This window comes from Nycticebus coucang, chromosome 18, assembly GCF_027406575.1.
Source record: "Nycticebus coucang isolate mNycCou1 chromosome 18, mNycCou1.pri, whole genome shotgun sequence".
NCBI lineage: Eukaryota > Metazoa > Chordata > Mammalia > Primates > Lorisidae > Nycticebus > Nycticebus coucang.
In genome coordinates this window covers 38,287,521-38,315,390 of record NC_069797.1, presented here as the reverse complement: position 1 = coordinate 38,315,390, position 27,870 = coordinate 38,287,521, and the positions used below count along the sequence as shown (strand labels likewise).

Here is a 27,870-nt window from a genome sequence, read left to right as displayed (position 1 = left end):
CTCAGGCTGGTCTCCCAACTCCTGACCTCAGGCAATTCACCAGCCTCGGCCTCCCAGAACCATGCCCCGCACAGCGAAACATTTATGTTTGTTTTTTGAGACAGAGTCTCACTATGTAGCCCTATGTCACTCTTGGTAGAGTGCTCTGGTGTCACAGCTCACAGCAACCTCAAACTCTTGGGCTTAAGCAATTCTCTTGCCTCAGCCCCGCCCCCCTCCCCAGAGTAGCTGGGACTACTCCACCGCAATGCCTGGCTATTTTTTTGTTCGTTTGTTGTTTTTAGCAGGCTCTGGCAGTTCGAAATCCCCCTCCCCCCCAGCCCAGGTGCATGTGGCCATCGCCCTAACCGCTGACGGGCACCAGGCCGGTCAAGCTTTTTTTTTTTTTTTTTTGCAGTTTTTGGTTGGGGCTGGGTTTGAACCCACCACCTCCGGCATATGGGGCTGGTGCCCTACTCCATTGAGCCACAGGCGCTGCCCCCGGTCAAGCGTTTTTAGCTTAACTAAAGAATGATGTATCCACCTACAAAATTTCAGGGAAGAGAGAAAGGTCAAGTATCTTTAAAAACCTGTAACACAAATCCTAAATTATGAATCCTGCTCTAAAGAGAAGGGATAAACATAGCACTTTCTTAACTGACACTTTTGTCAACAGTAGTAATGAAATAATCCCTACCCATAGCAGCAGAGAAACATTACACCAAGACAGATCGCCTTAAAACTCAAACTCCAAGAAAAATGAAAAGTCTAAACAAAAACAAATGAGAAGAGGTGACGGTTGCACAACACTGTGAACGTAATAAATGCCACTTAACTATTCACTTTAAAGTAGTTAATTTTATGTTACATGAATTTCACCTGAAAAACTTACTTTTTTTAAAGAGAGACATTTAATCATGTGCCAGATAAGAACATAAGTAGATTCTCCAAAATACAGGATGGCAAAAAAATGTCTGCATCAGAAGCCACCAAAAAAAAAAAAAAAGACAAGATGGCGCTCAAGAAAAAAATCCAGTATTTGTCCAAATGCTTCGAAAATCAATCTCCTCCTAGAATAAAGAAAGGTTCCTTAAGGAGAGCCCCAGAAGCAAACAAAACTATGATGGATTCCGAACTTACACCACACCTTTCTACCAGATGAAACTAGTCAAGTTCCTGGCTGTGTTGAAGATTTATAGCATGGCCTAGGGACATTGTTAAACAACAAAGCTACCATAAAGCACATAATCACCCTTACTTGTCCTAGACCCCAGTGTGATGTCACTGCACCTTAGAGAAGGCCTCCCAGCACAGAATTATATATCCAGATTTAACATAACCTAGTTTCTCTCAAATATAGGTTGTGGAAGTCCCTCCTCTCCTGTTCCTCCCTCTCTCCAGTTCCCCAAGACAAACTGAGCAAAATAAGATTAAGAGCTGGGTAGAATAAGGTCAGAAAAAAATTAATAGAGGCTTCATTTCAAATGGCTCTCTGAGAAATAGCAACTAAATTGAGTTGATGAGGCCACAAAGCCCTTTTTTCCCCAGAGCTGGGCTTTATACAGTTCAGTGCTCATAATGAAAAGCTGGCCAAAGTTAACCAAATTATAAAGCAGAAAGGTCATTCCACCAACCGTTTATTACAAAGCTGAGAAGTGCTAAGTTCATTGCTAATCAAATATTCAATAATAATGCAGACAATAGCATCTTCAGGTATCATTTACCTCATAAGAAATTATGAAGCACTTAAAAGCTAAAATCACCTGTGATTTGTATTTAAATATGGCAGACTACAAAGTAATTTGTTAATGTTATATAGAAAGAAAGAAACTCAAAGGTTTTACCTCCAATTTTTAACTAAATACCAATAAACTCTGGAAAACTTAAGCCTGGACAGAAAGAAGGAAAAGAAAAGGAGATTGCATCCTATCTACTTGTTTGGACTGGTTCAAACTCATGCCTAACACTTAATATTTCCAAAATACGAATTCTTTAAGGAAAAAAAGGATGAATGAACTGGTCTCCCTTGAGTCTCTTAATACACAGTCATGATTTTGGATTTTTATTCACTTTATCTTCCAACTTTTAGTGAGGCTGTTGGAAAGACTATCCTTTCTGCTTCCTTGGGAGCTTCAATTGTTAAGATACCTGCAAACAGCTCTCACCTTACCACAACGCTTAGTCATCACTGGAATGTGTTACACGTTTTCTTGCACAGCTGCAACTCCTTCATGTGCTGCTTTCTATTATTACTTTGTAAACGTACCCTGAGGCTAAGCAATAGAAGTATACAGGAAGGTAATTAATAATTTAAAGGGCTCCTCACTGAGACCACCTTTTTAAGTCATTCTAACTTTCTGAGCTTTATTTACTTTTTCTTTTAAACCACAATGTTTTTGGTAACAATATCTGGCAGTTTTGCAATATTTATCTTTTTAAATGTCAAAAGTGTAATAAAGCTTCACTCACAATGCTTCCTAATGAAGCTGCCGAGTTCAGTAAAAACCTGCCCCCTAAATAGAAGACTGCTCTGGGGAAAAAAAAAAAAAAAAGCATGAATAAATTCTTTGGGTTGAAAGAATAAGAAGTTGTTCCAGTTTCTTAACCTCTAGCTACAGCCTTTCCCAAGCCCGACCGTTCCTGCTAAGCTCGGGAAAAAACTCCAGGCTAAGGAATTTGCTTACCCCTCTCTCACATCGGGTCAATTCTAGAGGTTTCTCTTCCCTTCTTAGTGTCAGGAATTCCTTCTTCCCCCAGGTGGCCAAGACTCTAGGGATATGCTCCTCCACTTATGAGGTGGGGAAGAGGTGTCTCTTACCCTCAAGTTACTGGCGACAAGGCGAGGTTTACCCATCAATGAGCAAACCTTCGGGGGAAATCCGTCTTCCCCTTTGCTTGCTGGACCTATCCCAGCTCTCAGCCTCTCAAAAGAACGACGCCGAGAGGGAAAGACCCGAGGTTCTCCCCAAGGCCTCCAGCCTCTGCCAGCCACACCCCTGGCCTCTGGCCCTCCTAAAACCACAACTTGTAAATACATCCTCCCCCACCCCTACCCTGCCCCGGCTACTTGCTGCCAGACACGAGGATTCCCTCACCCTACCACAGCCACTCCTGTGGTGACCCTTTCTTCAGCCCTTTACCTCACAACGGTCACACCCGACGGCCTCCTCTATCCCCAACGGTCACGCTTAGGGTTTCCCCTCCTCTGCCGGTCTCGGACGCAGCCTGGGCTTCCCTTCCTCCAATCAACTAGGGACACACCCCAAAGTCAGCCCCCCAGAACTCACCGGAGGCAAGGGCAAGCGTGGCGGCAGCAGCTGGAGAGCACAGCCCAGGTGGTGTTGTAATGGTTTCCCACCCGTCACGATTCTTTCTCCAGGTCGAAGCCACTGCGCAAAACCCACTTTGCCAGGGACAAAGATGGTGGGCGGGAAACTTTGACGTCAGAAAAACCTCGCCGCGCGACGTCATCTAAGCGCGCGCCGAGGAACCAGAAAGGAGGCGATCTCTGTCGCCGTGGGGACGGAAAGATTTCCCTGGCCCCTGGAAGGCCTGAAGAGCGGGACCTCAAAGGATGTTCAGTGGCTATCCCAAGGGAGATATTAAACAAGCTGACATGGATTTGTTTCCTCGCACAAGAATTCTCTGGAAAACTTAGGGCGAAACGTCCTTTTCCTTAAACAACGGCAACAACAATAAACCCTCAGCTAATTGCCCTGGCTGGCTCAGGAGTGGATATGGATGATTCAACCCGACTACACACAGGCAGAGAGGCTAGAGGAGAGCAGTGCAAGAAAAAGAGGTTGTCATGGCATTAGATCTCAGTCGAATCCCTAACCTGAATGTGAATGGGAAATTGTGTAACGTCTTCTCAAACTTAGTCTTATCTGTGAAATGGAGACAATGATAGCTCTCTCTCAGCCACGTGAAGCTTAAACAGGATAAAGTAGACAAAGTGCCTAGGATATAATAGGTGTGCTTAACACAAAAGTAAGTTTCTTTCAGAAAAATCCAAGACCTACGTTCCAGGATCTGGAACTGGAGTACAAGATTGGTGAGGGTAAATGAAAGTGGCTTTCAATGAAATGAGCTGTCTCTAAGATTTATTTGATCATGTGAGGAAAGCTAGAGAGCAAAGGAATATTTTTTTCTCATATATTTGCCCATCAACTCTGTCAGTGAAAAAGCATATATGTATTTTTTTTTTTTTTTTTTTGTAGAGACAGAGTCTCACTTTATCACCCTCGGTAGAGTGCCATGGCATCACACAGCTCACAGCAACCTCCAACTCCTGGGCTTAAGCGATTCTCTTGCCTCAGCCTCCCGAGTAGCTGGGACTACAGGCGCCCGCCACAACGCCCAGCTATTTTTTGTTGCAGTTCAGCCGGGGCCGGGTCCGAACCCGCCACCCTCGGTATATGGGGCCGGCGCCCCACCGACTGAGCCACAGGCGCCGCCCAGCATATATGTATTTTAAAACTTCATTCTTAAGTAAATGGAAGTATGTAAAAAATTTCATATATCATCTTCATATATTATTTCTTCTATCATTAAAATAGGAATAATTGGAAACTTGGTGTAAAACGAGAGAGAATGTAAACATGGCAAATGAGGTAGCTGTATAATGTAGAGGAATACTTATGAAATAAAATTCACGATAAAATGTTCAGAATAATTTTAAAAGGATTCAAAACAATATAGTATACAGTACGACTACACACATATAGAAATAAGGCTAGAAGAATATTTAATAGAATGTTAAAAGTCGTTATTGTTGAATGGTAAGAGTTTAAATTTTCTAATATTTTTCTGTACTTTTCAAATGTTCTGTGGTGAACATGTATTCATTCCTATGATTCAAAAATGCTTTTCAGATATTTTCAAAGAATAAGTAATGATACACAAAAAGGCTTAAAGATGTTAGGGGGTGGGGGTGGTGGAGACAAGATACAAAACTCTAAATTCAGAGATCTATACCTATTACAGTGGTTGTGTCTGAGTGGTAGATTACAAATGTTATCATCCTCTTTATATTTCGTGTGTTTTCCAAGTCTTTCCCTAAGAAATGTATATATTTCACCAAAAAGATTGCTATTTTTAAAATACACCATCAATCCAAAAGCCTTTGAATCACATCTTCTTCCCCTTTTGTGCAAAAATATCACCCAGTCTCCCCTTTTTTGAATTTTTGGGACGGTGTACCTCTGACGTACTTCTGCCCATCTTCTTTCTTGTTCCTCTAACTCCTATTATTAATTCACAGATATTTATTGAGGGCTGTTATGTGCCAGGAATTGTGCTAGAGTCCCAACTGTAAATAAAAGCTGGTGTCTATCACCAAGTGCTCATAGTCTAATGGAAGACCACTCAGGAAGTTGTTAAGATGCTCCAGCCACAAAATAATGATGGTTTATCCAATCTAGCTACTATTTATTGAGCATTTATTCTATCTCAGTTACTCTTTACATTTTTAAATCCTCACAACCTAATAACCAGGCAGGTACTGTTATTTTCTCTATTTTACAGAGATACAGGAAAGTTAGGGCGGCGCCTGTGGCTCAGTGGGTAGGGCGCCGGCCCCATATACTGAGGGTGGCGGGTTCAAACCCGACCCCAGCTAAACTGCAACAAAAAAATAGCCGGGCGTTGTGGTGGGCACCTGTAAAAGAGAATTGCCTAAGCCCAGGAGTTGGAGGTTGCTGTGAGCTGTGTGACACCACAGCACTCTACTGAGGGCGATAAAGTGATACTCTGTCTCTACAAAAAAAACCCAGAGATACAGGAAAGTTAAAGGTGAAATTAAGATTTGAACCCAGGAAGTCTAACACTAGGACTGCTAATACCCATGTTATAGGCTTGGGCAAGAGATGAACTTGCTAGTCACTGAAAATAGGAAAATAAAAGAAATAGAACAAGTTCGGGAAAGGAAAGTGATGGTTTATCTTTTCTTTTTTTTTTTTTTTTTTTTGTAGAGACAGAGTCTCACTTTATGGCCCTCGGTAGAGTGCAGGGCATCACACAGCTCACAGCAACCTCCAACTCCTGGGCTTAAGCGATTCTCTTGCCTCAGCCTCCCGGGTAGCTGGGGCTACAGGCGCCCGCCACAACACCCAGCTATTTTTTGGTTGCAGTTCAGCCGGGGCCGGGTTTGAACCCACCACCCTCGTTATATGGGGCTGGCACCTTACCGACTGAGCCACAGGCGCCGCCCCAAGTTTATCTTTTCTTTTTGATGAGTTTATCTTTATATATGAAAGATTTAAGTATAAATGTCTGTCCAAGAAGTATCTGACTATGCTGAAGAGAAAGAATGATCTGGAATCAAGTTAGATTTGTGAACCATCAGCAGGCAGATAATTTAATCTGTTGGAATGAACATTACTCATGAAGAATGTGGAGCGTGAGAGAGCTTAGGGCAGAAGTAGAGGAAACCAGGAATGCAAAGAGGACTGAGAGGGAATAGTCAGAGAGATACAAAGAAAAGCAGGATACTGTAATATTTTAAAATATTTTCAGAGTTCCATGAAAATAGGAACTATCCCAGTCTTTTCACTCTTGTGTCCGTGAGTCCTAGCCCCCTCAATTAAGATACATTGAATAGGGCGGCGCCTGTGGCTCAGTGAGTAGGGCGCCGGCCCCATATGCTGGAGGTGGCGGGTTCAAACCCAGCCCCAGCCAAAAAGCCACAAAAAAAAAAGATACGTTAAATAAATAAATGTATAATTAAATGGTCAGCAATTCAGTTACCATCAAGGGAAGAAAGAAAGACTGAAAAGTGCCCCCACTATTTAGCAACATGAAGATTTTTTTTTTTTGAGTTTTTTGGCCAGGGCTGGGTTTGAACCTGCCACCTCTGTCACATGGGGCTAGTGCCCTACTCCTTTGAGCCACAGGCCCCACCCTCAACATGAAGATTTTTTAAGTCATTGCTAAGAGGATCAGTAGGGATATGAAGGCAAAAGCCATCCTGCAGATGTTTGAGGATGTACTAGAAGTGAGGAAGTGAAAATAGGAGTTACAGGTAACTCATGAAAAAGAGTGACCAAGGAGAAGAGATAGATATATGTAAGGAAAAGAGTGGCAAGGATTTAAATTTAATTCTATACTCACATGTTTACGGTACACTGATCCTTTAGCAATAGCAAAGGTTTAATTATGTTCCATACACACAACTCCAAAATCTCTGTCTCTAGCCTATACCCCAAATTTCATCATGAAATTGATAACCATACTGATGGGTGATTATATATCCATGGTCAACCAAAATTAAATCATAAGGAGATGCAGGACATTAGAAAAACCTGGGGTGGTGCCTGTGGCTCAGTAAGTGGGGTGCTGGCCCCATATACTGAGGGTGGTGAGTTCAAACCCAACCCCGGCCAAACTGCAACAATAAAAAAAAAAATTAAAAAAATAAAATAAAATAAAAAACTGGTTCCAGGTGCTAACTTTTAGCAGAGGGAGGCAGATTTCATAAAGAAGGTATCACTAGAAAAATCTTTAAGAATTTTGATTCCTAATTCTTCCCTGTTCAAAAACTTTCAATGGTTTCTCATTGCTTGCCATGTTCGAAACCTCTTCTTCCCTCCATGTCTCCCATCTCTGTTTCTTTCACTAGTTTTTTTCATCTATAAAATAGGGAAAATAGTAAAATTCAATCATAATACTGTTATAGTGCTGAACAATAAAATGAATTATTATATGTAAAGAACTTAGAACTATGCCTGGTGCATAGTATGGACTATGTAAATATTTGCTATAATTGTAATTGCTTCAGTAAAATGCACTGAACTGTTCAAGGCAGAAACCAAAGGGTATTGTGGTATATGTACACCATGGAATACTATGCAGCCTTAAAGAAAGATGGAGACTTTGCCTCTTTCATGTTTACATGGATGGAGCTGAAACATATTCTTCTTAGTAAAGTATCTCAAGAATGGAAGAAAAAGTACCCAATGTACTCAGCCCTACTATGAAACTAATTTGGGGCTCTCACATGAAAGCTATAACCCAGTTACAACCTAACAATAGGGGGAAGTGGGAAAGGGAGGGGGGGTAGAGGGAGGGGGATCGGTGGGATCATACCTGTGGTGCATCTTACAGGGGTATTTGCGAAACTTGGTAAATGTAGACTGTAAATGTTTTGGCACAGTAACTGAGATAACGCCGGAAAGGTATGTTAACCATTGTGATAAAAATGTGTCAAATGGTCTATGAAGCGAGTGTATGATGCCCCATGATCATATCAAGGTATACAGTTATGATTCAATAAAAAAAAAAAAAGAAACCAAAGGGTCATTCATGATTTCTCTCTCTGCCCTAACTACCAACTACCATATCCTATTAATCTCCAAGTTATCAATTCTACCTTCAAAACATATCTTAAATCCATCTAATTCCCTCTATTATACCTCATGAGTCCAAGCCATCATCACCTCTTGCCTGGACTACTAGCTTATAATTCTTCTCTCAACCATTCTCCATATAGCAACCAGGTTTGGGTTTCACATTTTTTGAAGTATAACATTCGAAAAAGTGTATACATCATAAGTATAAAGCTTGATATATAGATACCTATATGCCTAAAAATTAATCAGAGGGTCATCTTTTAAAAATACTGCAGGGCATGGTGACTTACCCTTGTAATCCCAGCTACTAAGGAGGCTGAGGTGGGAGGATCGATTGAGCCCAGGAGTTGGAGGCTTCAGTGAGCTACGATCATGCTGCCACACTCCAGCTTTGGCAACAGAGGAAAAGCCCGTATCTCTCTCTTTTCACTGGCTTCCCCTACACTTGGACTAAAATAAATCCAGGCTCCTTCCTAGGGTCTCAGTCCCTCGCATGGTGTGGACCCTGTCTACCTAACAGGATTTTATGCCTTTTAGTCACTCATCATTTCCCTTTTTCCTTGCTAGAAAAGCCTCCAAACACATCAACTTTTTCTTACCTTAGACCCTTCACAAATACTGCACCTTTTGTCTAATATTCTTTTCCTCAACTCTTCATATGGCTAGCTCTTCATATTTTAGGTCTTACTTTGTAATTTCCTCAGACGGGTATTCCCTGATAATCAAATCTAAAAGGTTCTGCTTGCCCAGTCCCTATCGCCACCCCATATCATCCCTCTTTTTTTCAACCTGTAAATTATGTATTTCTTAGTTTTATTATTTTTCTCCTCGCCTAGATTGTTGAGGAGAAACCAGGGTAAGTACTATGTCTTTCTACCACTACTTTATATCCAATATCTGGGATAATGCCTTGCACATGGGGAAGGTACTCAATAATTGTTGAATAAATGAATGTCCACAGACAAGTTCTAAAACTAGCTCTTAAGATCCTCCATAGTCTGGGTGGCACCTGTGGTGTTGGGCACTGGCCCCATATACCCAAGGTGGCCAGTTCAAACCCAGCCTGGCCAAAAACTGCAAAAAAAAAAAAATCCTCCATAGTCCATCTAAATCTACTTTTTTTTTTAAAGACAGTCTTACTCTGTTGCCCTGGGATTGAGTGCTGTGTGGTCATAGCTCACAGCAACCTCAAACTCCTGGGCTCAAGAGATCCTCTTGCTTCAGCCTCCCAAGTAGCTGGGACTACCGGCACCCACCACAACACCATGCTAAGTTTTCAATTTTTAGTAAAGACAAGGACTTGCTCTTGCTCAGGCTGGTCTAGAACTCCTGAACTCAAGAAATCCACCCACCTTGACCTCCCAGAATGCTAGGATTACAGGAGTGAGCCACCGCACCTGGCCTCTAAATTGACTTCCAATATACTCTCCACTAGTCCTTTCTGTTGCCCTAAGGTTAAAGCAAACCTTACAATTTCCTCCTCATATTCTAAGCTGCTCCTTAGTCTAGAAAGCCCTCACCACTGCAACTTGCTTCAAATGTATTCATCTTTTGAGGTCCACCTAATCCACAAAACTTTTTTACTAGATGTGTTACCACATGGAGTACATGTTAGATCACTGGCAGAGAGAAGCTGAAATAAAATACCAGGTTCTTCCAATTGTTTGGTTCTATAGACCAATACATTTGCTTTCTGTTTAAGCAAGTTTGCACTACCTAATTCCTCCCAGCTCGTAGTTATTTCTTTCTCTAAAGTCACATTAATGTCATGGCTTTAATACCTTTTAACAGAAATGTACTTTTTATGTATCATCTCTTTATTATACTCTATTACTCTATAGCTGAGAGTGGGGTTTATGATGAGGCGTTTATTATTATTATTATTATTTTTTTTTTTTTGTAGAGACAGAGTTTACTTTATTGCCCTCAGTAGAGTGCCGTGGCGTCACACAGCTCACAGCAACCTCCAATTCCTGGGCTTAGGCGATTCTCCTGCCTCAGCCTTGCGAGTAGCTGGGACTAGAGGCGTTTATTATTAATTGTAATAATTAATGTTTGTTATTTTTGACTGCCTTTCCTTTTTCTTTGACCAGGGCTGGGTTTGAACTCACCATCTCCAGCATATGGGGCCAGTGCCTTACTCCTTTGAGTCACAGGTGCCGCCAGCCTTTTCCTCTTTCTTATGTAATAATTTCAATTTACTACTCAGGAGGCTGAGGCAAGAGAATCGCTTAAGCCCAGGAGTTGGAGGTTGCTGTGAGCTGTGTGAGGCCACGGCACTCTACCAAGGGCCATAAAGTGAGACTCTGTCTCTACAAAAAAAAATAATAATAATAATTTCAATTTAGTTTTGGAGTTTCCTCATGGGACTATTAATCAAGATGCCCTGCCCTCCTCTGGCTAAAAGGGAAACAGAAAATGAAGAGGAAACTTGAACAAAGATAACTCAGTTGGAATTTGACCCATGAGCACAGTGATAAACAGGTATTGGTTGAAGTTCATTCATTGCAACAACGTTCCTGAATGACGTGGTTCCCTAATTCCTGCTAGAGAGACTCAGTAGGGGTATGTAGCTCCTGTTCTTTCAGGGGCAGCTTTAGTTTGTGAACTACTCCGTATACTTCGGATAAATGACTTTTTAGTTTAAATTAGCCTGTTTATTTCTATTCTTGTAAGAATATAATCTAGCTGACAATTTAATTTCCCGTTTATTTATTTATTTATTTATTTGAGACAGAGCCTCAAGCTGTTGCCCTGGGTAGAGTGCTATGGCATCACAGCTCACAGCAACCTCCAATTCCTGGGCTTAAGTGATTCTCTTGCCTCAGCCTCCCAAGTAGCTGGGGCTACAGGTGCCCACCACAATGCCTGGCTATTATTTTTTCGGTTGTAGTTGTCATTGTTGTTTGGTGGGCCCGGGCTGGATTTGTTTTTTTTTTTTTTTTTTTTTTTTTTTGTAGAGACAGAGTCTCACTCTATGGCCCTTGGTAGAGCGCCGTGGCATCACACAGCTCACAGCAACCTCCAACTCCTGGGCTTAAGCGATTCTCTTACCTCAGCCTCCCGAGCAGCTGGGACTACAGGCGCCCGCCACAACGCCCGGCTATTTTTTTTGGTTGCAGTTTGGCCGGGGCTGGGTCCGAACCCGCCACCCTCGGTATATGGGGCCGGCGCCCTACTCACTGAGCCACAGGCGCCGCCCCCCGGGCTGGATTTGAACCCTCCAGCTCTGGTGTATGTGGCTGGCGCCTTAGCTGCTTGATCTGCAGGTGCCGAGCCTCCTGTTTATTTTATTTTATTTATGTATTTATTTGACACGGTGTCTCACTTTGTTGCCCTTGGTAGAGTGCCGTGGCATTACAGCAACCTCCAGCTCTTGGGTTTAGGCGATTCTCTTGCCTCAGCCTCCCAAGTAGCTGGGATTACAGGTGCCCGCCACAACACCCAGATTTTGTTGTTGTTGTTGCAGTTTGGCCGAGGCCAGGTTTGAACCTGCCACCCTTGGTATATGGGGCCAGCACCCTACTCACTGAACCTCAATTACCCTATAATTGAGGGTAACTTACAAGATTTTATTTATCTCCTATTGAAAAAAACGACTAACTCAAACCTTCTTTCTGAGAGTTCTCATTATGCAAGGTGCTGTTACAAGTGCGAGAGTAAAAGACCACCAGGAACACCAATTAATTGATGCCAATTTAGGAGTCTTTACTAGGTTGGCCAACGGACTGCCCCTCTATGTGGATACAGGGCGAACAGTACTGTGAAGAGGGAAGGGTTTATATAGGGTAAATGATCTATACTATCAGGGGCTACATGCAGTTTGGCAAGAAAGCAAGTGAAACGGTTTATGGCACTTGTGGTTACATAGCAGTTTACATAAGAGGGAAAAAAGAACAATTATACAAGGGGAAAAACAACAATTTTAAACTGGACACCGGGTCAGCTGGTTACAATAGCGCCAATGAGGCAGCCGGCTTCCTGTTGCTCATTACCTCAGTTTCCCGTTTCTAATTTTCAACTTTCCTTTCTTATGGGGGTACACTGGGGTCAATTAAAGGGGGGGGTCCCTTCAGTTCAGTACTCTAAAGAGGTGAATACCTTCTATTTCTAGCTATTTAGCCCAAAGGTGAGAGAAGGGTTAGGGGAGAAAGGGGGGTTGAACTTTCACCCAAGTTCGATAAAATTGTATCAGCAACTCAAAGTAGGCAAACCTGCATACGACGCTTTACGAGCCCTAAGGCCAATTACATTAGTTTTGGCGTAAAAAGTGAATGAAAGGCACCTTATCTGCCAAGCCTCCCCAGTTTATGCTAGTTAGAACTCATTAGGAGTCTTCTGCTTTAGCACTGTATTCATACCACTAATGTGACAAATTCTGTGTGAAAGGGCGAGAATCATTTTCATCTAGTATAGCACGTGCCTGGAATTATGCTTGAATGGAACCAAAAGCTGGAAGAGTTGAGCTACCACCTTGGATGAAAAGTAATTATCCCGGCTCGCGCCTGTGGCTCAAGCGGCTAAGGCGCCAGCCACATACACCTGAGCTGGAGGGTTCGAAGCCAGCTCCGGCCCGCCAAACAACAATGACGGCTACAACCAAAAAACAGACGGGCGTTGTGGCGGGCGCCTGTAGTCCCCGCTACTTGGGAGGCGGAGGCAGGAGAATCGCTTGAGCCCAGGAGTTGGAGGTTGCTGTGAGCTGTGTGAGGCACTCTACCCAGGGTGACAGCTTGAGGCTCTATCTCAAAAAAAAAAAAAAAAAAAAAGTAACTATCCCTAGTTCTGAAGAACAGGGAAGAAACTTCCTCATTCTCACCATCTTTATAATTGGTAACAATACAGTTAAGGCTTTCTGTATCGTGCTGTGTTAGAACTCCTCTCCGTAAGATGGCAGGATATAAATTGCTCACCAACACCGCTGCGCTAGTACTGCAAAGTACTTTGCACCCTTTCTCCCTCCGCCCCCGGCGGGGTCGCCCGGGGGAGCACAAGCCGCTGAAGCTGGCCTGAGCTCCGGCTCTGGCGCCAGACGACGGCACAACGCCAAACACCTCGTCAAAGAGACTTCTGCACAGAGAATCAGAGCTATGGCTTTCCACACACTTGCTACAAAAACAAAATCAACCAGAAGAGAGTTGATCTCTAAACCAGGGCTCAAACACACACTTTAATTTAAGCGGGGGCGGAAGCGGAAGTTTGGATAGGATCATAGAGTTTTCTAGTGTGGCTTCCGAGCGGCATTCGGGGCTAGAGCGCCTCTCTTCCGCCAGTTGTCTCCGAAGTCCATGTGATTTCTATTTCCGGGTGCCGCTTCTGTCATAAAGTGGAGACCTACGTCCAAACGTGGCGTAGTGGGTCGTTCGCGCCTCGCCCAGGGTCAGCGAACAAGGACAGGGCGCGGATCCGGGGTACTCATAGCCGACAGCTGGAGCCGGTCCTGGCGTCCCGAGCCAGCACTGGCACCTGATGAGAGCCGGGTGGCTTTGAGCCCTCACGATTGAGGCTCCCTGGTTCGCAGCTCAAGAAGACAGCGCTCTTTCGCCCATAGCTGTTCCCCACAGTCACGCTCTGTGCTGAGGTGCGGATTCGACAGATCACCCTCTCCCCACATACCACTTCCACCCACATCCGAATTGACTTCGTTCTTAACCTCTTTGAGACCCCGCCCCTCCTTAACTCCAGACAAGGTTTTTCCCTAGTTCAAAATTCCTCCGTAAAATCGAAAGTTTGGGGTTTCAGGTATCCTCCAAGATTACTTTTAAGACTGAGCACCAATTTCATACCAAAAAAAAAAAAAGTTCATGCCTACTAGAGAATTTGTGGGAAAAGTGAAAGTGAAAGCTAGTACACACAGGAAACAATGGCCGAGCATGGGGCTCACATCACAACTGCTTCAGTGGCGGATGACCAGCCATCCATCTTTGAGGTGGTAGCACAGGACAGTTTAATGACAGCAGTGAGACCTGCTCTTCAGCATGTGGTCAAGGTAAGGTTTTAATTCTTTGAAACGTTTTAGGGAAGACTGGGTAAAAACCAAACCAATAATTTGTGTTTGATAGCGCAGGGTTTGAAATAACCAATTTACATATAATTCATATCTCATGTCTACAATTATTGAGTCTTTGTTCTGTGTCAAGACCTTTACTGAATACCACTGCTTCAGGGTATAATGAGAAGTTACTTATTTAAGCTGAAAGTGTGTAGAATTTAGAGGAAAGGGGGGAATGTAAATACAAGGTATAATAGTTGTGTATGGAGTGAATTTCATGTATTGATTTATTTTGCTTTAGGTTCTTGCAGAATCAGACCCTACCCATTATGGCTTCTTTTGGAGGTGGTTTGATGAAATCTTTACTCTGCTAGATCTTCTGCTCCAGCAGCATTATCTGTCTAAAACCAGTGCCTCATTTTCTGAAAACTTTTATGGCTTAAAGCGGATTGTAATGGGGGACACTCACAGGTATCAGAGATTGGCCAGTGCTGGTCTCCCAAAGCAGCAGCTTTGGAAATCAATTATGTTCTTAGTTCTTCTTCCCTATCTGAAAGTGAAGCTGGAGAAGCTGGTTTCTAGCCTAAGAGAAGAGGATGAATATTCTATTCACCCCCCTTCTTCCCACTGGAAACGATTTTACAGAGCCTTCTTGGCAGCCTACCCATTTGTTAACATGGCCTGGGAAGGTTGGTTTCTTGTACAACAACTTCAATACATCCTGGGAAAAGCTCAGCATCACTCACCACTGCTTAGGCTGGCTGGAGTTCGGCTAGGTCGACTGACAGTTGAGGATATACAAGCACTGGAGCACAAACCAGCTGAAGCCATAACGCAGCAATCAGCCAGCAGGTAAGACCTTAGAATTTCAAAACATCGTTCATTAATAAATCCTAAAATCTTATCCCAATGTCATGAAACTTACTTATTTCCTTCAGTCTACTTTGTGGTATTTCATGAAGTCATAGAAAAGTTATTCCTTATGCCCATAAACAAGGACTGTCATCCTGACTCATAATTGGTACATCTTAGTGCACACTTGTTATATATCAGGTCATGTGTTAGGTGTTTTTTTTAAATTTACATTATTTCAGTCCTTATCACAGCCTAATGAGGGAAATGTATTAGCTCCATTTAAGAGCTAAGGAAGCCAAGTGGGGTTCAGTGGCTTATGCCTATAGTCTTAGCACTCTGGGAGGCCAAGGTGGGTAGATTGCTTGAGCTCATGAGTTGGAGACCAGCCTGAGCAAGATGGAGATGCCCTCTCTACTAAAAATAGAAAAAAACGGGGCATCATAGTGAGTGCCAGTAGTCTCAGCTACTGGGAGACTGAGGCAAGATGATGCCATAGCACTCTACCCAAGGAGACAGAGTGAGACTCTTGTCTCAGAAAACAACAACAAAATAACAGCTGAGGAAATTAAGCCCTAACAGCTAAGTACCTTGTCAAGGCCATGTAGCTAGAACAGTGGTTCTTAACCTTCCTAATGCTGCAACCCTTTAATACAGTTCCTGTGGGTCTTGACCCACAGGTTGAGAACCGCTGAGCTAGAAGGTGTCAGGGCTGAGATTTAAGCCATATCAAGACAATTGTTAAGACTATGGTGTTATTTTTTTGTGTATGTGTGTATTTTTTTTTTTTTTAGACATAGAGTCTCACTCTGTTGCCACTAGACTAGTGCGTGGTGGAGTCATTATAGCTCACAACAACCTCAAACTCCTGGGCTCAAGTGATCCTCCTGCCTCAATCTCTTGAGTAGCTGGAACTACAGGCACCTGCCATAACACCAAGCTACTTTTTCTATTTTTAGTAGAGATGAGGTCTTGCTCTTGCTAAGGCTGGTCTCAAAATCCTAAGCTCAAGCAATCCTCCTGCCTCAGCAGGAGGTGTTTTTTAATTTTTATACTTTTTTTGAGACAGAGCCTCAAGCTGTCACCCTGGGTAGAGTGCTGTGGCATCACAGCTCACAGCAAACTCCAACTCCTGGGCTCAAGCAATTCTCTTGCCTCAGCCTCCCAAATAGCTGGGACTACAGGGACCTGCCACAATGCCTGGCCATTTTTTGGTTGTAACTGTCGTTTGGCAGGCCAGGGCTCAATTCAAACCTGCCAGCTCTTGTGTATGTGGCTGGCACCTTAGCCGTTTGGGCTATAGGCGCCCAGCCCTCCTATGAGTTTAAATATATATTCCTCAATACTGTTATTTTTTGTTAAGTGGGTTTGCTTTTTGTTTGTTTGTTTGTTTTAGAGACAGAGTCTTACTTTGTTGCCCTTGGTAGAGTGCTGTAGCATCACATCTCACAGCAAACTCCAGCTCTTGGGCTTAGGCAATTCTCTTGCTTCAGCCTCCGGAGTAGCTGGGACTAAAAGTGCCTGCCACGAGGCCCTGCTATTTTTTGTTGCAGTTTGGCTGGGGCTGGGTTTGAACCCGCCACCCTTGGTATATGGGGCCAACGCCGCCCATGAGTTTGGATTATTTTTCTAGATGCACCATCTTCCTTTTTTAAGAAAGTCTATGTAATCAAATTCTCAACTAATTTCTTTCTCAAAACAAAACCCTAATTGTATTTTGTTGTTGTTGTTTTGGAGACTGAGTCTCACTTTGTCACCCTCAGTAGAGTGCTATGGCATCATAGCTCACAGTAACCTCAAACTCTTGGGCTCTAGTGATTCTCTTGCCTCAGCTTCCCAAGTAGCTGGGACTACAGGCTCTAGCCACAAGGCTGCGCTATTTTTAGAGGAGGGGTCTCACTCTTGCTCAGGCTGGTCTGGAACCTGTAAGCTCAAGCAATCCACCTGCCCGGGCCTCCCAAAGTGCCAGGATTACAGGTGTGAGCCACCAAGCCCAGCCAAAACCCTAATTGTTATTAAAAACAAAGCTTAACTCATAATACTCCTAAAATACAGTAAGTCAGAAAGAGGATATCAATTAGAATAGACCCCTAAGGAGACAGTGCCAATCTAGCAACTTTTCAGTCTCCCAGAACATCAGTGATTTCTGATGGGAAGTATGAACTTCATTTATATTAGACATTCTGTGATTAAACCTAAATAAACAGTTTCTCTTTGCCTACTTGTTCTCTCTTCCCAACAGTGTTAGTGAGAAGATAAAGTCAGCTCTGAAGAAAGCTGTGGGGGGCGTTGCCTTATCTCTCTCTACTGGCCTTTCTGTGGGTGTATTCTTCCTGCAGTTCCTTGACTGGTGGTACTCATCTGAAAATCAGGAAACCATAAAATCACTGACTGCCATGCCTTCTCCACCACCACCTGTACACCTGGACTACAACTCTGATTCTCCCTTGTTACCCAAATTGAAGACTGTGTGCCCATTATGTCGTAAAACCCGGGTGAATGATACTGTTCTTGCCACTTCTGGCTATGTATTTTGTTATCGTTGTGTATTTAATTATGTGAGGAGTCACCAAGCTTGTCCCATCACAGGGTATCCAACAGAAGTACAGCATCTGATTAAACTGTACTCCCCTGAGAACTGAAAGTAATTAGCATCTTATCTCACAACAAAAGTAGTGCCCTATAAGGCCATAGGGCTGGTTTTCGGCATGGTACTTCTCAGCCTCAACTCATAACTATATGAACTTCAACAACTGTATGGATTTTTTTTTGAGACAGAGCCTCAAGTTGTCACTGTGGGTAGAGTGCATGGCATCACAGCTCACAGCAACCTCCAACTCCTGGGCTCAAGCGAGTCTCCTGCCTCCGTCTCCCAAGTAGCTGGGACCACAGGCGTCCGCCACAACGCCTGGCTATTTTTTGGTTGCAGCCGTTGTTGTTTGGTGGGCCCGGGCTGGATTCAAACCTGCCAGTTCAGGTGTATGTGGCTGGTGCCTTAGCCACTTGAGCCATAGGCGCTGAGCCAACTGTATGGATTTCTTTAAATGGATATACTCATTTGATCCCAGCCTTTTGGTCTGCTCTCTAGAACCCTACCTTTTTTCCTTTTCTTTTTTTTTGAGACAGTCTCACTTTGTTGCCCTCAGTAGAGTGCAATGACATCATAGCTCGCAGCAACCTCAAACTCTTGGGCTCAAGCAATTCTCTTGCCTCAGCCTCCCAAGTACAGACACCCACCACAACACCTGACTATTTTTAGAGGCAGGTCTCACTCTTGCTCAAACTGATCTTGAACCCATGAGCTCAGGCAATCTACCCACCTTGGCTTCCCAGACTGCTAGGATTACAGGCGTGAGCCACTGTGCCCGGCCTTTAGAACCCTACTTATACTTGACTAAGCTGGCTGAAGTAGGAGAATCAGTATTGGCAGAGGATGTGAGGGCCAGTGTAGAAGTACATAAAATAGGACAGTTAGTACAGAAGTTTGCCTATCCCTTAAGGAATAAGACAGTGGTTCTCAACCTTCCTAATGCTGTGGCCCTTTAATACAGTTCCTGTGGGTCATGACCCACAGGTTGAGAACCGCTGGAATAAGAGGTATAGAAGCTCTCAGGAAAAACCTGGATTAGACATAAAAAAATAAAGTAGGTGGTAAGGGTGGAACCAGGCCTTCTCTTTAGAAAAGAAAGCATTTATCTGCTTTTTTATCACTTTGCAAACTATATGAAACATGGACCTGTTTATGGAAATGGTTTCTTTGAGACTATTTGGATCACAGATGCGGAGCAAGGCCAAACTCTGGGACTGAGGATAGAAGTGCTGGGGAGATTGAAATGCAGCCCTGGCTCAGGTCATTCTGGAAATTGTACCCAAGATCCAACTTAGAGAGATAGGGTCAGCCCGCTGTCAGGAAGAGGATCCTGGTTCCAGGAGACAAATTTATCAACTTTTAAAGATTCCCTTATGAGCCATACATCTTTCTTTGGAAATAGATTAAAAGCAAATAGCGCTCAAATGTTTATATATGGGGTAGTCTGAATATTTCAGTGTGAAAGCAAAGCTAACAAGCAATGAAGAGATGAAGTAAAACACTATGTAAAAAAAGGTTCTTTTAATAAGCTCTCTCTGCTTACTGTTAAGAGTTTGCTAAACTGTCGTGAATTATTCTGGTTATTACTAAAGTTTCTATGAAACAATGAAGTAAATTTTAATGTTTCTGGCAAAGAACTGTTTATGTTGTTATGATTATATAGAAATGTAAAGATTATTCATGGTATTTAAAATGGCAGGCTGATGAAAATATGGGCTAAAGAAAAAACAATCAGAAGGATGACAATAATGTTTTTTTTTTGTAGAGACAGAGTCTCACTTTACTGCCCTTGGTAGAGTGCCGTGGCATCACACGGCTCACAGCAACCTCCAGCTCTTGGGCTTACGTGATTCTCTTGCCTCAGCCTCCCAAGCAGTTGGGACTACAGACGCCCGCCACAACGCCCGGCTAAGGATGACAATAATTTCTAAATGCCTCTGTTGAGGTACATGTTTTCCAATATTTTAACTCATTTTAGCAATCCAGAGCACATTCTCTGATAGCACAAAGCTAACTTTTGAAATGGTGTATCCTATAGATTTGAAAATATTGAAATTTTTATATATCAAAAGAAAAACATAATAGCTTTAATAATAGAATAATTCTATTATTAAATAGCTTTAATAATTCTTGTTAAAGCTCAAAGGTTTTACCAAAACAAATGCCACGGTTAATTATTAACAAAACATTTTTAATGCAGTATTAAGTAAAAAAGAATTGAACCAGATTCAGGACTGAAATGAAGTGGTCCTCCAGGAAGATTTCAAAGCCAGATTTTTCACCTCAACCTAAGGAAAACATGAAAGTACAAGTAATTCAAATGAATATAGTACAAACACTTATACATAATAAACCAGTATCCAAATAGGTTACAACAGACATGTGTGGGAAAACCCCAACCAGAATCAGCTCAGAGAGAAGATTAAGGGATCATACCCTGGTCAAAGCCAACACTGAAGCAGTGGCAGTACCAGGTCAGACTCTACTTCACTCATCATCGCATTACTGTATTTCACCTTCTTGTATTACTTAAGAGCAGTGCAATGCCCTATTTTCACATCCAGGAAAACTTCGGCTTATCTAAGTAAAAAAGGCTTCTTTTCAGGTAAGTTTTAATCATGGGTTTTCAATTAATATTTCATTTTCCACTATGCTTTCCTTTAAGCAACTCTGATATACAAAAATGCAAGCCTGAACAAGTTTTGTTTCTTGGAGGTGGTGGTGGTGGTGGTTTGTTTTTGAACAGAGAAAACAAGAGAAGCATTTGTATTCAGAAACTTTTTTTCCTAATGAACCCAAACGCCACACATGATAAAATCTCAGGCATGTTCCTGAAGAAACTTACAGCCTAGTTGTAAAGCAAAAGCTTTAGCAAAGAGTCCCTTCTAAATTATAAAGTAAGCTCCAGTTAATTTAATACATAATTTATAATTCTATGGCTAACGAAGATAAAAAGTAGTCTTTTTTTTTTTTTTGAGACAGTTTCACTTTGTCACCCTTGGTGGAGTGGTCACAGCTCACAGAAACCTCCAGCTCTTGGGGGATTAGGCGATTCTCTTGCCTCAGCCTCCCAAGTAGCTGGGACTACAGGACTACACAACGCCCAGCTATTTTTTTTTGTTGTTGCAGTTTGGCTGGGGCCAGGTTCTGGCTGGGGCTAGGTTCAAACCCGCCACCCTCGGTATATGGGGCCAGTGCCCCACTCACTGAGCCACAGGCACCGCCCAAAAGTAGTCATAAAATTTTTATACCAGATACTTCTATCTTAAAGAGTTCCCGGACCCAGAGAGGCTATGATTTGCCAAAAGTCCATACCAAATTAACAGCAGAACTGGAAGGAGAACTTAGATATGTTTACCAGATTTATATTTTTCCATTAACAACTAAATAAGAGGTGTAATTTGATTTTGTTTTTTTAAGGCTCCTATCTTTACATTTATTTATAAGGGAAGCCATAGGCCAGGCAAAGCCTTAGTAATTGACAACTTGGGCAATCAATTTCCGAATGAGAAAGCTGACTGCATTTTATTTATTTATTTTGCAGTTTTTGGCGGGGACTGGGTTTGAACCCGCCACCTCCGGCATATGGGGCCTGGGCCCTACTCCTTTGAGCCACAGGCGCCGCCCAAACATTTTTTTTTTTTTTTTGCAGTTTTTGGCTGGAGCTAGGCTTGAACAGGCACCGCCCTGCATTTTATTTATTTTAAAGAATATCTTCTGGGGCGTCGCCTGTGGCTCAAAGGAGTAGGGCACCGGCCCCATATGCCGGAGGTGGTGGGTTCAAGCCCAGCTCTGGCCATAAACTGCAAAAAGAAAAAAAAAAAAAGGGAATATCTTCTGGTCGTGTATCATTGCTGACATGGAAAAGAACCAGGATCACAAATTCACCTACTTCAGATTTTCAATATGATATTGTCAGTATCTAAAGAACAATTCTGCAGCCACCACATACTTCAGCCATCTATAAAGGTCAATAGACTGATAATCCATACTCAAAATCTGACAGATGTTGGTTTGTGTTCACCATTCAGACAGGGAAACTAACTTATGAAGTAGCTTGTTTTACAAGGGCTATGCTTGGCCCTTTAGGTTATCATTCTCTGCAATTGAAATAAATGCACATTAAAGATAAGGAAAGCTTAATAATTTAGATAACACTGCCTAAAATCATGAAACTTGTGAGCAGAGCCAAGCTCCGAACCAATGAATGCTTTACTTTAAAGCCCATGTTCATTCTACCAGACACTACTGCTGCCTTACTGGGTCTCCTATCTCCAGTTTCTCTCCCATTCTACATATTCTGATTACACATACAGTTAACCTCAGTATTTGCTCTCCATGGTCCAGGAAATAAAGTCTAAACTACTCTGCTTAGCGATCAGGTTTCAAAACTGACCTAAATTTATCCTTCGCAAACACCATAACTCTAACATGTACCTTACAGTCTTACCCACCCAGACTATTCCTTAGTCCTCAAACCTGCTCTATTTGACCTTGGGATCTCCATCCAGAAAGCCTTTCTTCCCCTCTGTAGAAACCCATGTACTTCAAAATCTCTCCAGTTTGTGACCCTCCAAAATGCCACCTTTTGCAGCAAGACTTTTTCCATCAACCCAACAGGAAGCTGAATTACAGAAGCACGTTAATGCCAGTTTTGTGGTACCTATTTTACTTGCATTTGAAGATCCAAACAGCCCAAAATGGAATTCAAGATCTTTAAAAGTCTACCACCTACTTATCAGTTTCATTTTGGTGCTTGGACAAACCCCCATGTGCTCCAGTCATACACAGCAGATAACAATTTTCCAGTTCTCTGCCTCAGTGTATTTTGTTCATTTGGAGTGCCTTCCCCACCCCCTTTCAATAGGTAGAATGCCTAATTATAGTTTTAAAACTGTACCCAAATGTCACTTCCTCTATTAAGAGTTCCTAACTCCTTCAACGATCCCCTCCTCTGACTTCCTCAGCAGTTTCTTCCACCACAGCACGCATCACACGCCAACTACTCAGCAGTCTACGTTTTCTTCCCCACTAGCCCAATCACAGAGTTCCTAAAGAACCACAACTGTGTTTTATTGGCCTTTGCTGGCACCACTCACAATGATGTCTGGGACACAGACGGCAGATCAATAAGTGAGGTTGTTTTTTTTTTTTTGGCCGGGGCTGGGTTTGAACCCGCCACCTCCGGCATATAGGGCCGGCACCCTACTCCTTTGAACCACGGGAGCCGCCCTAGTGAGTTTTATTCAGTCAATGAGCTACCCTTCCTACTAAACCCTAAGCTTCTAGATTATAAAAGCATCAGCACAATGTATAAAGCCTACTTACCTCCAACATTTGATGTAGGTAAAGACCATACCTCAAGCCTCTCCAAGTCTTCATTCCTCCGGCCTGTAACTCAAGGTGCTCTGCACAGCTCCCTGCGCAGAACAACCAAGGCTTACATACAGTGGACTGCTAAAATGATGATGACAGGATAAGGTAAAAACTTAAGTAAGCCTTGCGGGGGAAACAAGACTAAGGCCGGAGACAGGGCTCAAACCAAACAGCCAGTCAGAAGTCTGCACCCGCTTTTCAAATTTCTAAAACTCCTACGTCCTAGACTCTCGGGAGGCCTATCCGGATCTGCGGAGCTCGAAGGCTGTGGGTCCCAGACCATAACCTGCCCGCATCTTACTCCCTTGATGGAGCCTGGCTGCTCCGCCGGAGTCCCACATCCTAACGCGGCCCTCGCCAAACAACCAATCCCACAGCGGCCATAGGGTCACGTGGGCTGCGGCGCGCGGAACAGCCAATCGGATGCCGGGGAGAGCGTCGGGGGTGGAGCGGGCGGGACGACTGACGTACTTTTCGCGTCGCTTCTTTACTTCGTGACTTCTATCCGGGGAGTCCAGTCCTTTTCCGTATTATGAGCGATTCCGGTCTCTTCTTTTCCTCCTCATGCCTTCCAATCCCTAGCGCAATTTCTGGCCCTATGACTTCGGGACGACTGTTAAGCAGATTGGTTTTGCGGATGCCTTGTGGTTTCAGAGCTGGGGCAGGGCATCTGAGGAGGGATTGTAGTGTGTGTGCGCGCCCCGGGCGTGCGCGTAAAACTGGGGATTCAGACAGCGATCCCACGGTACCATCCCCCAGCACTTACTGCTCTTGTCTTGGGTTCCCGCCCTAGGGATAGGGATTGGGGTGGACTGACAAATGAAAGCCGTCCCTCCCTGTCCAGGGGCAACTCATTGGCTGGCTGGACGTTTCCAGCAAAAGGTGCCCCAAGAAAAGCTCTACTAAGTATCAAAGTGAGGAGGCCAGCCGGAAAGCTTCCTGGGAAAAGTGGCATTTCATCTGGGTCTTGAAGGATTTGTGGGAATTTGAAAATTAGGAGGTTCGGAGAGAAGGAATAGTTTAAATTCCCAAATTAGCTAAGAAAGCATAGAGGAGTTTGCTAAAATTAGGTAAAGTTGATACACTTGGTACGTGTGAGTTAGAAACAGCTAACAATACAGATATCCCCCAACATAAAAAGCAAACAACAAAACCTCCCGAAAGTGGGGCATAATCCCAACTCGGTGAAGCAGATAACTCTGGGGCTAGAGCCCAAGCATATGCATGTGGATTTTTTTTTTTTTTTTGTAGAGACAGAGTCTCGCTTTATCGCCCTCCGTAGAGTGCCCTGGTGTCACAGGACTCACAGCAACCTCCAACTCCTGGGCTTACGCGATTCTCTTGCCTCAGCCTCCCCAGCAGCTGGGACTACAGGTGCGCGCCACAACTCCCGGCTGTTTTTTTTTTTTTTTTCTTGCAGTTTGGCCGGGGCCGGGTTTGAACCCGCTACCCTCGGTGTATGGGGCCGGCGCCCTACTCACTGAGCCACAGGCGCCGCCCATACATGTGGATTTTAATAAGTCCCAGGGGTGGCGGTGGCCCTGGTTCTGATTCGCACCAGAGTTAGAGGGCCAGTGTTAGCGTGAAAGAAGACTGGCGATAGGAGAATGGAAAAGATAGGTCAAGGCGTTGTTCAGGATAATAGCTGGCTGGCTGCATAGTTCAGATTACTCTGGAAAAAATGGGAGAATTGAAGATTTCAGAGAAATTTGGTGATGAAGGCTGTACTTAAGAAAACTCAAATCTCCAACTGTGTTTATCCTGGAGGGGCGCAGAGAATGAATATGGAGGGAACTATTGCAAGGATTCAGGTGAGAGCATAATAAGGGCCTAAATTAGATGGAGGGAGTGGAAATAGATGGCATGTGAAAGGTGAATGAGGGTGTGCTAGTTAGGGATGGGTCAAAGGACATGAAGAAATAAAATGGGGAGTCTTCTGTAGCAGACCTACTAAAGACCTCCTTCTGCTTAAAGGATGGGGGAGTTTAGACGGTAAAGAGAATGTGCCTTTGCACAAGCTATTTCCTCTATCTGGTTTATCTTTTCCCCTCCATGTCCCTTTTTTAACCTGGTGCATTGTTACTTATAGCTTCCAGCTCACATATCATCTTTTTTAGGAAAGCTTTTCAGATTCTCACAAGCATAATGATTGTTACTCTTCAGAACACCTAGAGCGCACTGCTTATACATTACTAACTCTCAGAATGGGACTAGAGTGTAGTAGTCGTCATGCACATGGACTATATTGGCAAGCAACTTGAACTCCCACCTCAGCATCTCCATCTGTAAAAAGGAGCATAATGATAACATCTACCTAATAGAGCTGTTTGTTAAAAGATGAATTGAATGAGAATGATGCCTAGTACATAGAGCGCTAAATTGATGTTATGTATATTGTATTGGTACGAGTGAATTGTTTGTTTAATACATGTTTTCCCCTCAAAATTGTGAATGGGATATATGATTTATTCTTCCAGTTAATGGTAAGGCTGAATAGATGGGCTTTAGACTCAGACCAGTGATCAAATTCCAGCTCTGCTACTTACTAGATGTGTGACCTTGAGCTTTACCTCACCAAACTCAGTTTTTTCATTTACAAGGTGGTGAAATAATACATGTCTTGCAAGTTGTTATGAGGATAATATGAGACAGTAAAAATTGCATAAATGTGTGTTTTTATTTTTATTTTTTTTGAGACAGAGTATCACTATGTTGCCCTTGGTAGAGTGTCTGGCATCATAACTCATAGCAACCTCAAACTCTTGGGCTTAAGCGATTCTCTTGCCTCAGCCTCCCAAGTAGCTGGGACTACAGGCCACAACGCCCAGCAATTTTTTTGTTGTAGTTGTCATTGTTGTTTGGCAGGCCCAGGCTCAGGTTGAACCTGCCAGCCTCAGTGTATGTGGCCAGCGCCCTAACTGCTGAGCTATGGGCACCAAGCCTTGTTTTGTTTTGTTTTAAGTTTTGTATAATTTAATAAATAGTTACTTTAATGACTGCAGACATGTAAGGCTGTTTGGTAGCATTCAGAAACATCACAGTAATGATGGTTTTCACAATTGTCGTGTAATTGTCAATAAGAAGTTACTTGTGTGAAATGGTTATCAAACCAGTAAGACTGCATTTATGCATCCATCATTTTCAGGATTGTTAGTAACCTGGGCATATTTCCCCCAAATAACCTTGCCCCCTTGTGTCACAAGGCCCAGCTCACTCACATTGACCTCAATGACAGTCCCTTTGGTAATAACACCCAAAGTTGTATATAATGGGGATGAAGGATTCTTCTTTACACCAAGTATTGGCAGGCAAAAGGTGGCTTTCAGTTCAGGATGTGTTACATGGGCCTTCTTGAAACACAAGCCCATTGGCCTGATGAATCTTTCATATTTAGGTGGTTTTCTCGTAAAGCCATCTCCAACAAAGCAGACTTTAGTAACCATCCTCTTCCATGCCTTCTTCTTTCTCTTTCTTGTTCGAGTAACTTTTAATACTTCTGTTTCTCCCTGGGCACGAACTTTGGAGCAGAGGGACTTCCCATTTTCCCGCTTTCTCTTTTCGTTTTTGTTTAATCATATTGGACAGTACTTTGGCTCGGGACTGTCCCTCTCTGTCCAACAGATAGGCAGGTACTGCTCCCTGTGGAGGCTTTGCATCATTCTTTTGTTTGGTGTTTCTCTTTTCATGCATCTTGATAGTCGTTTTCATTTGTATTTTCTCAGCATGGCGCTGTTTATGGTAGAGCTTAGCCTTCAGACCAATCATCTTCTTTGCCTTCTTTGACCGTTCATGACCCTCTCAACTTTCTTTTTTTCTCTTTTTCTCATGGTAATCCAAGCGATATCCATAGCATTTATGGTGTAATTCAATATATTCATTTTGTGGCATGATGATGCTTGAACTCCTGAGCTCAGGCAATCCACCCACCTCAGCCTCCCAGAGTGCTAGGATTGCAGGTGTGACCCACAGCGCCCAGCCAAAATTGCATATTTGGCTCAAGGAAGTCAGTCACTTTTTATTTTGGTTGCTTTTATTTTATTATTTTTATCTATAAATATATTGTTACATTTATTATTTTATTTGGCAGAGTTTTTTTTTAATGTGTCCCAGAGTATAGTACCATGTTTAGAACATAGTAAGTGCTCATTAATTGATTATTGAATGAAAAGCTGGCCTTATATGCTAGGCACCATGTTAAGCACTTTATGTAGATCATCTCACTTCATTCTGACACCTACTGTGGGAGAAAGCACTATTATTATCTCTGATTTACAAAGAAGGGATAAAGGCTTAGCATAGCTTAAACCAGGTCTCATAGCTACAATGTTGCTGAGCTATGAGTTGAACAGTTGATTGAATGAAAGAGAGGAAACCTGCCCAGAGTCAGGTAGCGGCAGCATGATAAAACCAAGACTGTTGCTCTTGGTCACTAACCTATCTGTGCTTTTTGAATCATTTCTATGAAAGACTTAAGGGCAGGATGGAGGCACATAGGGGTTGAGACAAACCTTTCCCCTTTAGCTTGACAGTTTGTGTCAGGTAAATATGAAGACTGTTCATAACTACCAGTGCTGATAAACCAAAATGCATTAGTGAATGAGCACATCTTAAACAAATTGGAGGTTCTGGTTCCAAGCCAATCTTCAGTGGCATGGCCAGATAACTTTCCTAAAACACAGGGGGAAAAAACATCATTATCCAGCCTACTGGTTTTCAAATTAATTTGTATCAGG

The 27,870-nt window shown here is 43.1% G+C and overlaps 2 protein-coding genes, 1 non-coding gene and 1 pseudogene across 8 annotated transcripts in view; 1 reads left to right on the top strand and 3 right to left on the bottom strand.

The window, feature by feature from the left end:
* The window catches only part of AP2B1 (adaptor related protein complex 2 subunit beta 1), a 135,315-nt gene extending 131,894 nt beyond the window's left edge, over window positions 1–3,421 (bottom strand). For 3 of the 5 annotated variants that reach the window (XM_053569854.1, XM_053569849.1, XM_053569853.1), the window contains exon 1: window positions 3,267–3,421. The gene's annotated coding sequence lies outside the window, so the exon portion shown is untranslated. Of the gene's footprint in view, window positions 1–871; window positions 1,050–3,119; window positions 3,184–3,266 lie in introns of those variants that run through there. The other 2 variants (XM_053569850.1, XM_053569851.1) reach the window with 2 other exon arrangements.
* Window positions 3,422–13,530: 10,109 nt separating this feature from the next.
* On the top strand, window positions 13,531–17,815 carry PEX12 (peroxisomal biogenesis factor 12). The gene is made up of 3 exons (XM_053569870.1): window positions 13,531–14,316; window positions 14,621–15,171; window positions 17,414–17,815. Exons 1-3 carry the CDS (start codon window positions 14,191–14,193, stop codon window positions 17,811–17,813), a joined length of 1,077 nt encoding a protein of 358 aa, XP_053425845.1. The 5' UTR covers window positions 13,531–14,190; the 3' UTR covers window positions 17,814–17,815.
* A 2,352-nt stretch (window positions 17,816–20,167) lies between these two features.
* Window positions 20,168–20,264, bottom strand: LOC128571434 (Z30 small nucleolar RNA). The gene has a single exon (XR_008375849.1). It is a non-coding gene; the product is annotated as a Z30 small nucleolar RNA (small nucleolar RNA).
* Window positions 20,265–26,104: 5,840 nt separating this feature from the next.
* On the bottom strand, window positions 26,105–27,025 carry LOC128570569 (ribosome biogenesis protein NSA2 homolog; annotated as a pseudogene). The gene has a single exon (XR_008375588.1). The product of XR_008375588.1 is annotated as a ribosome biogenesis protein NSA2 homolog (transcript).
* Between the last annotated feature and the right edge of the window lie 845 nt (window positions 27,026–27,870).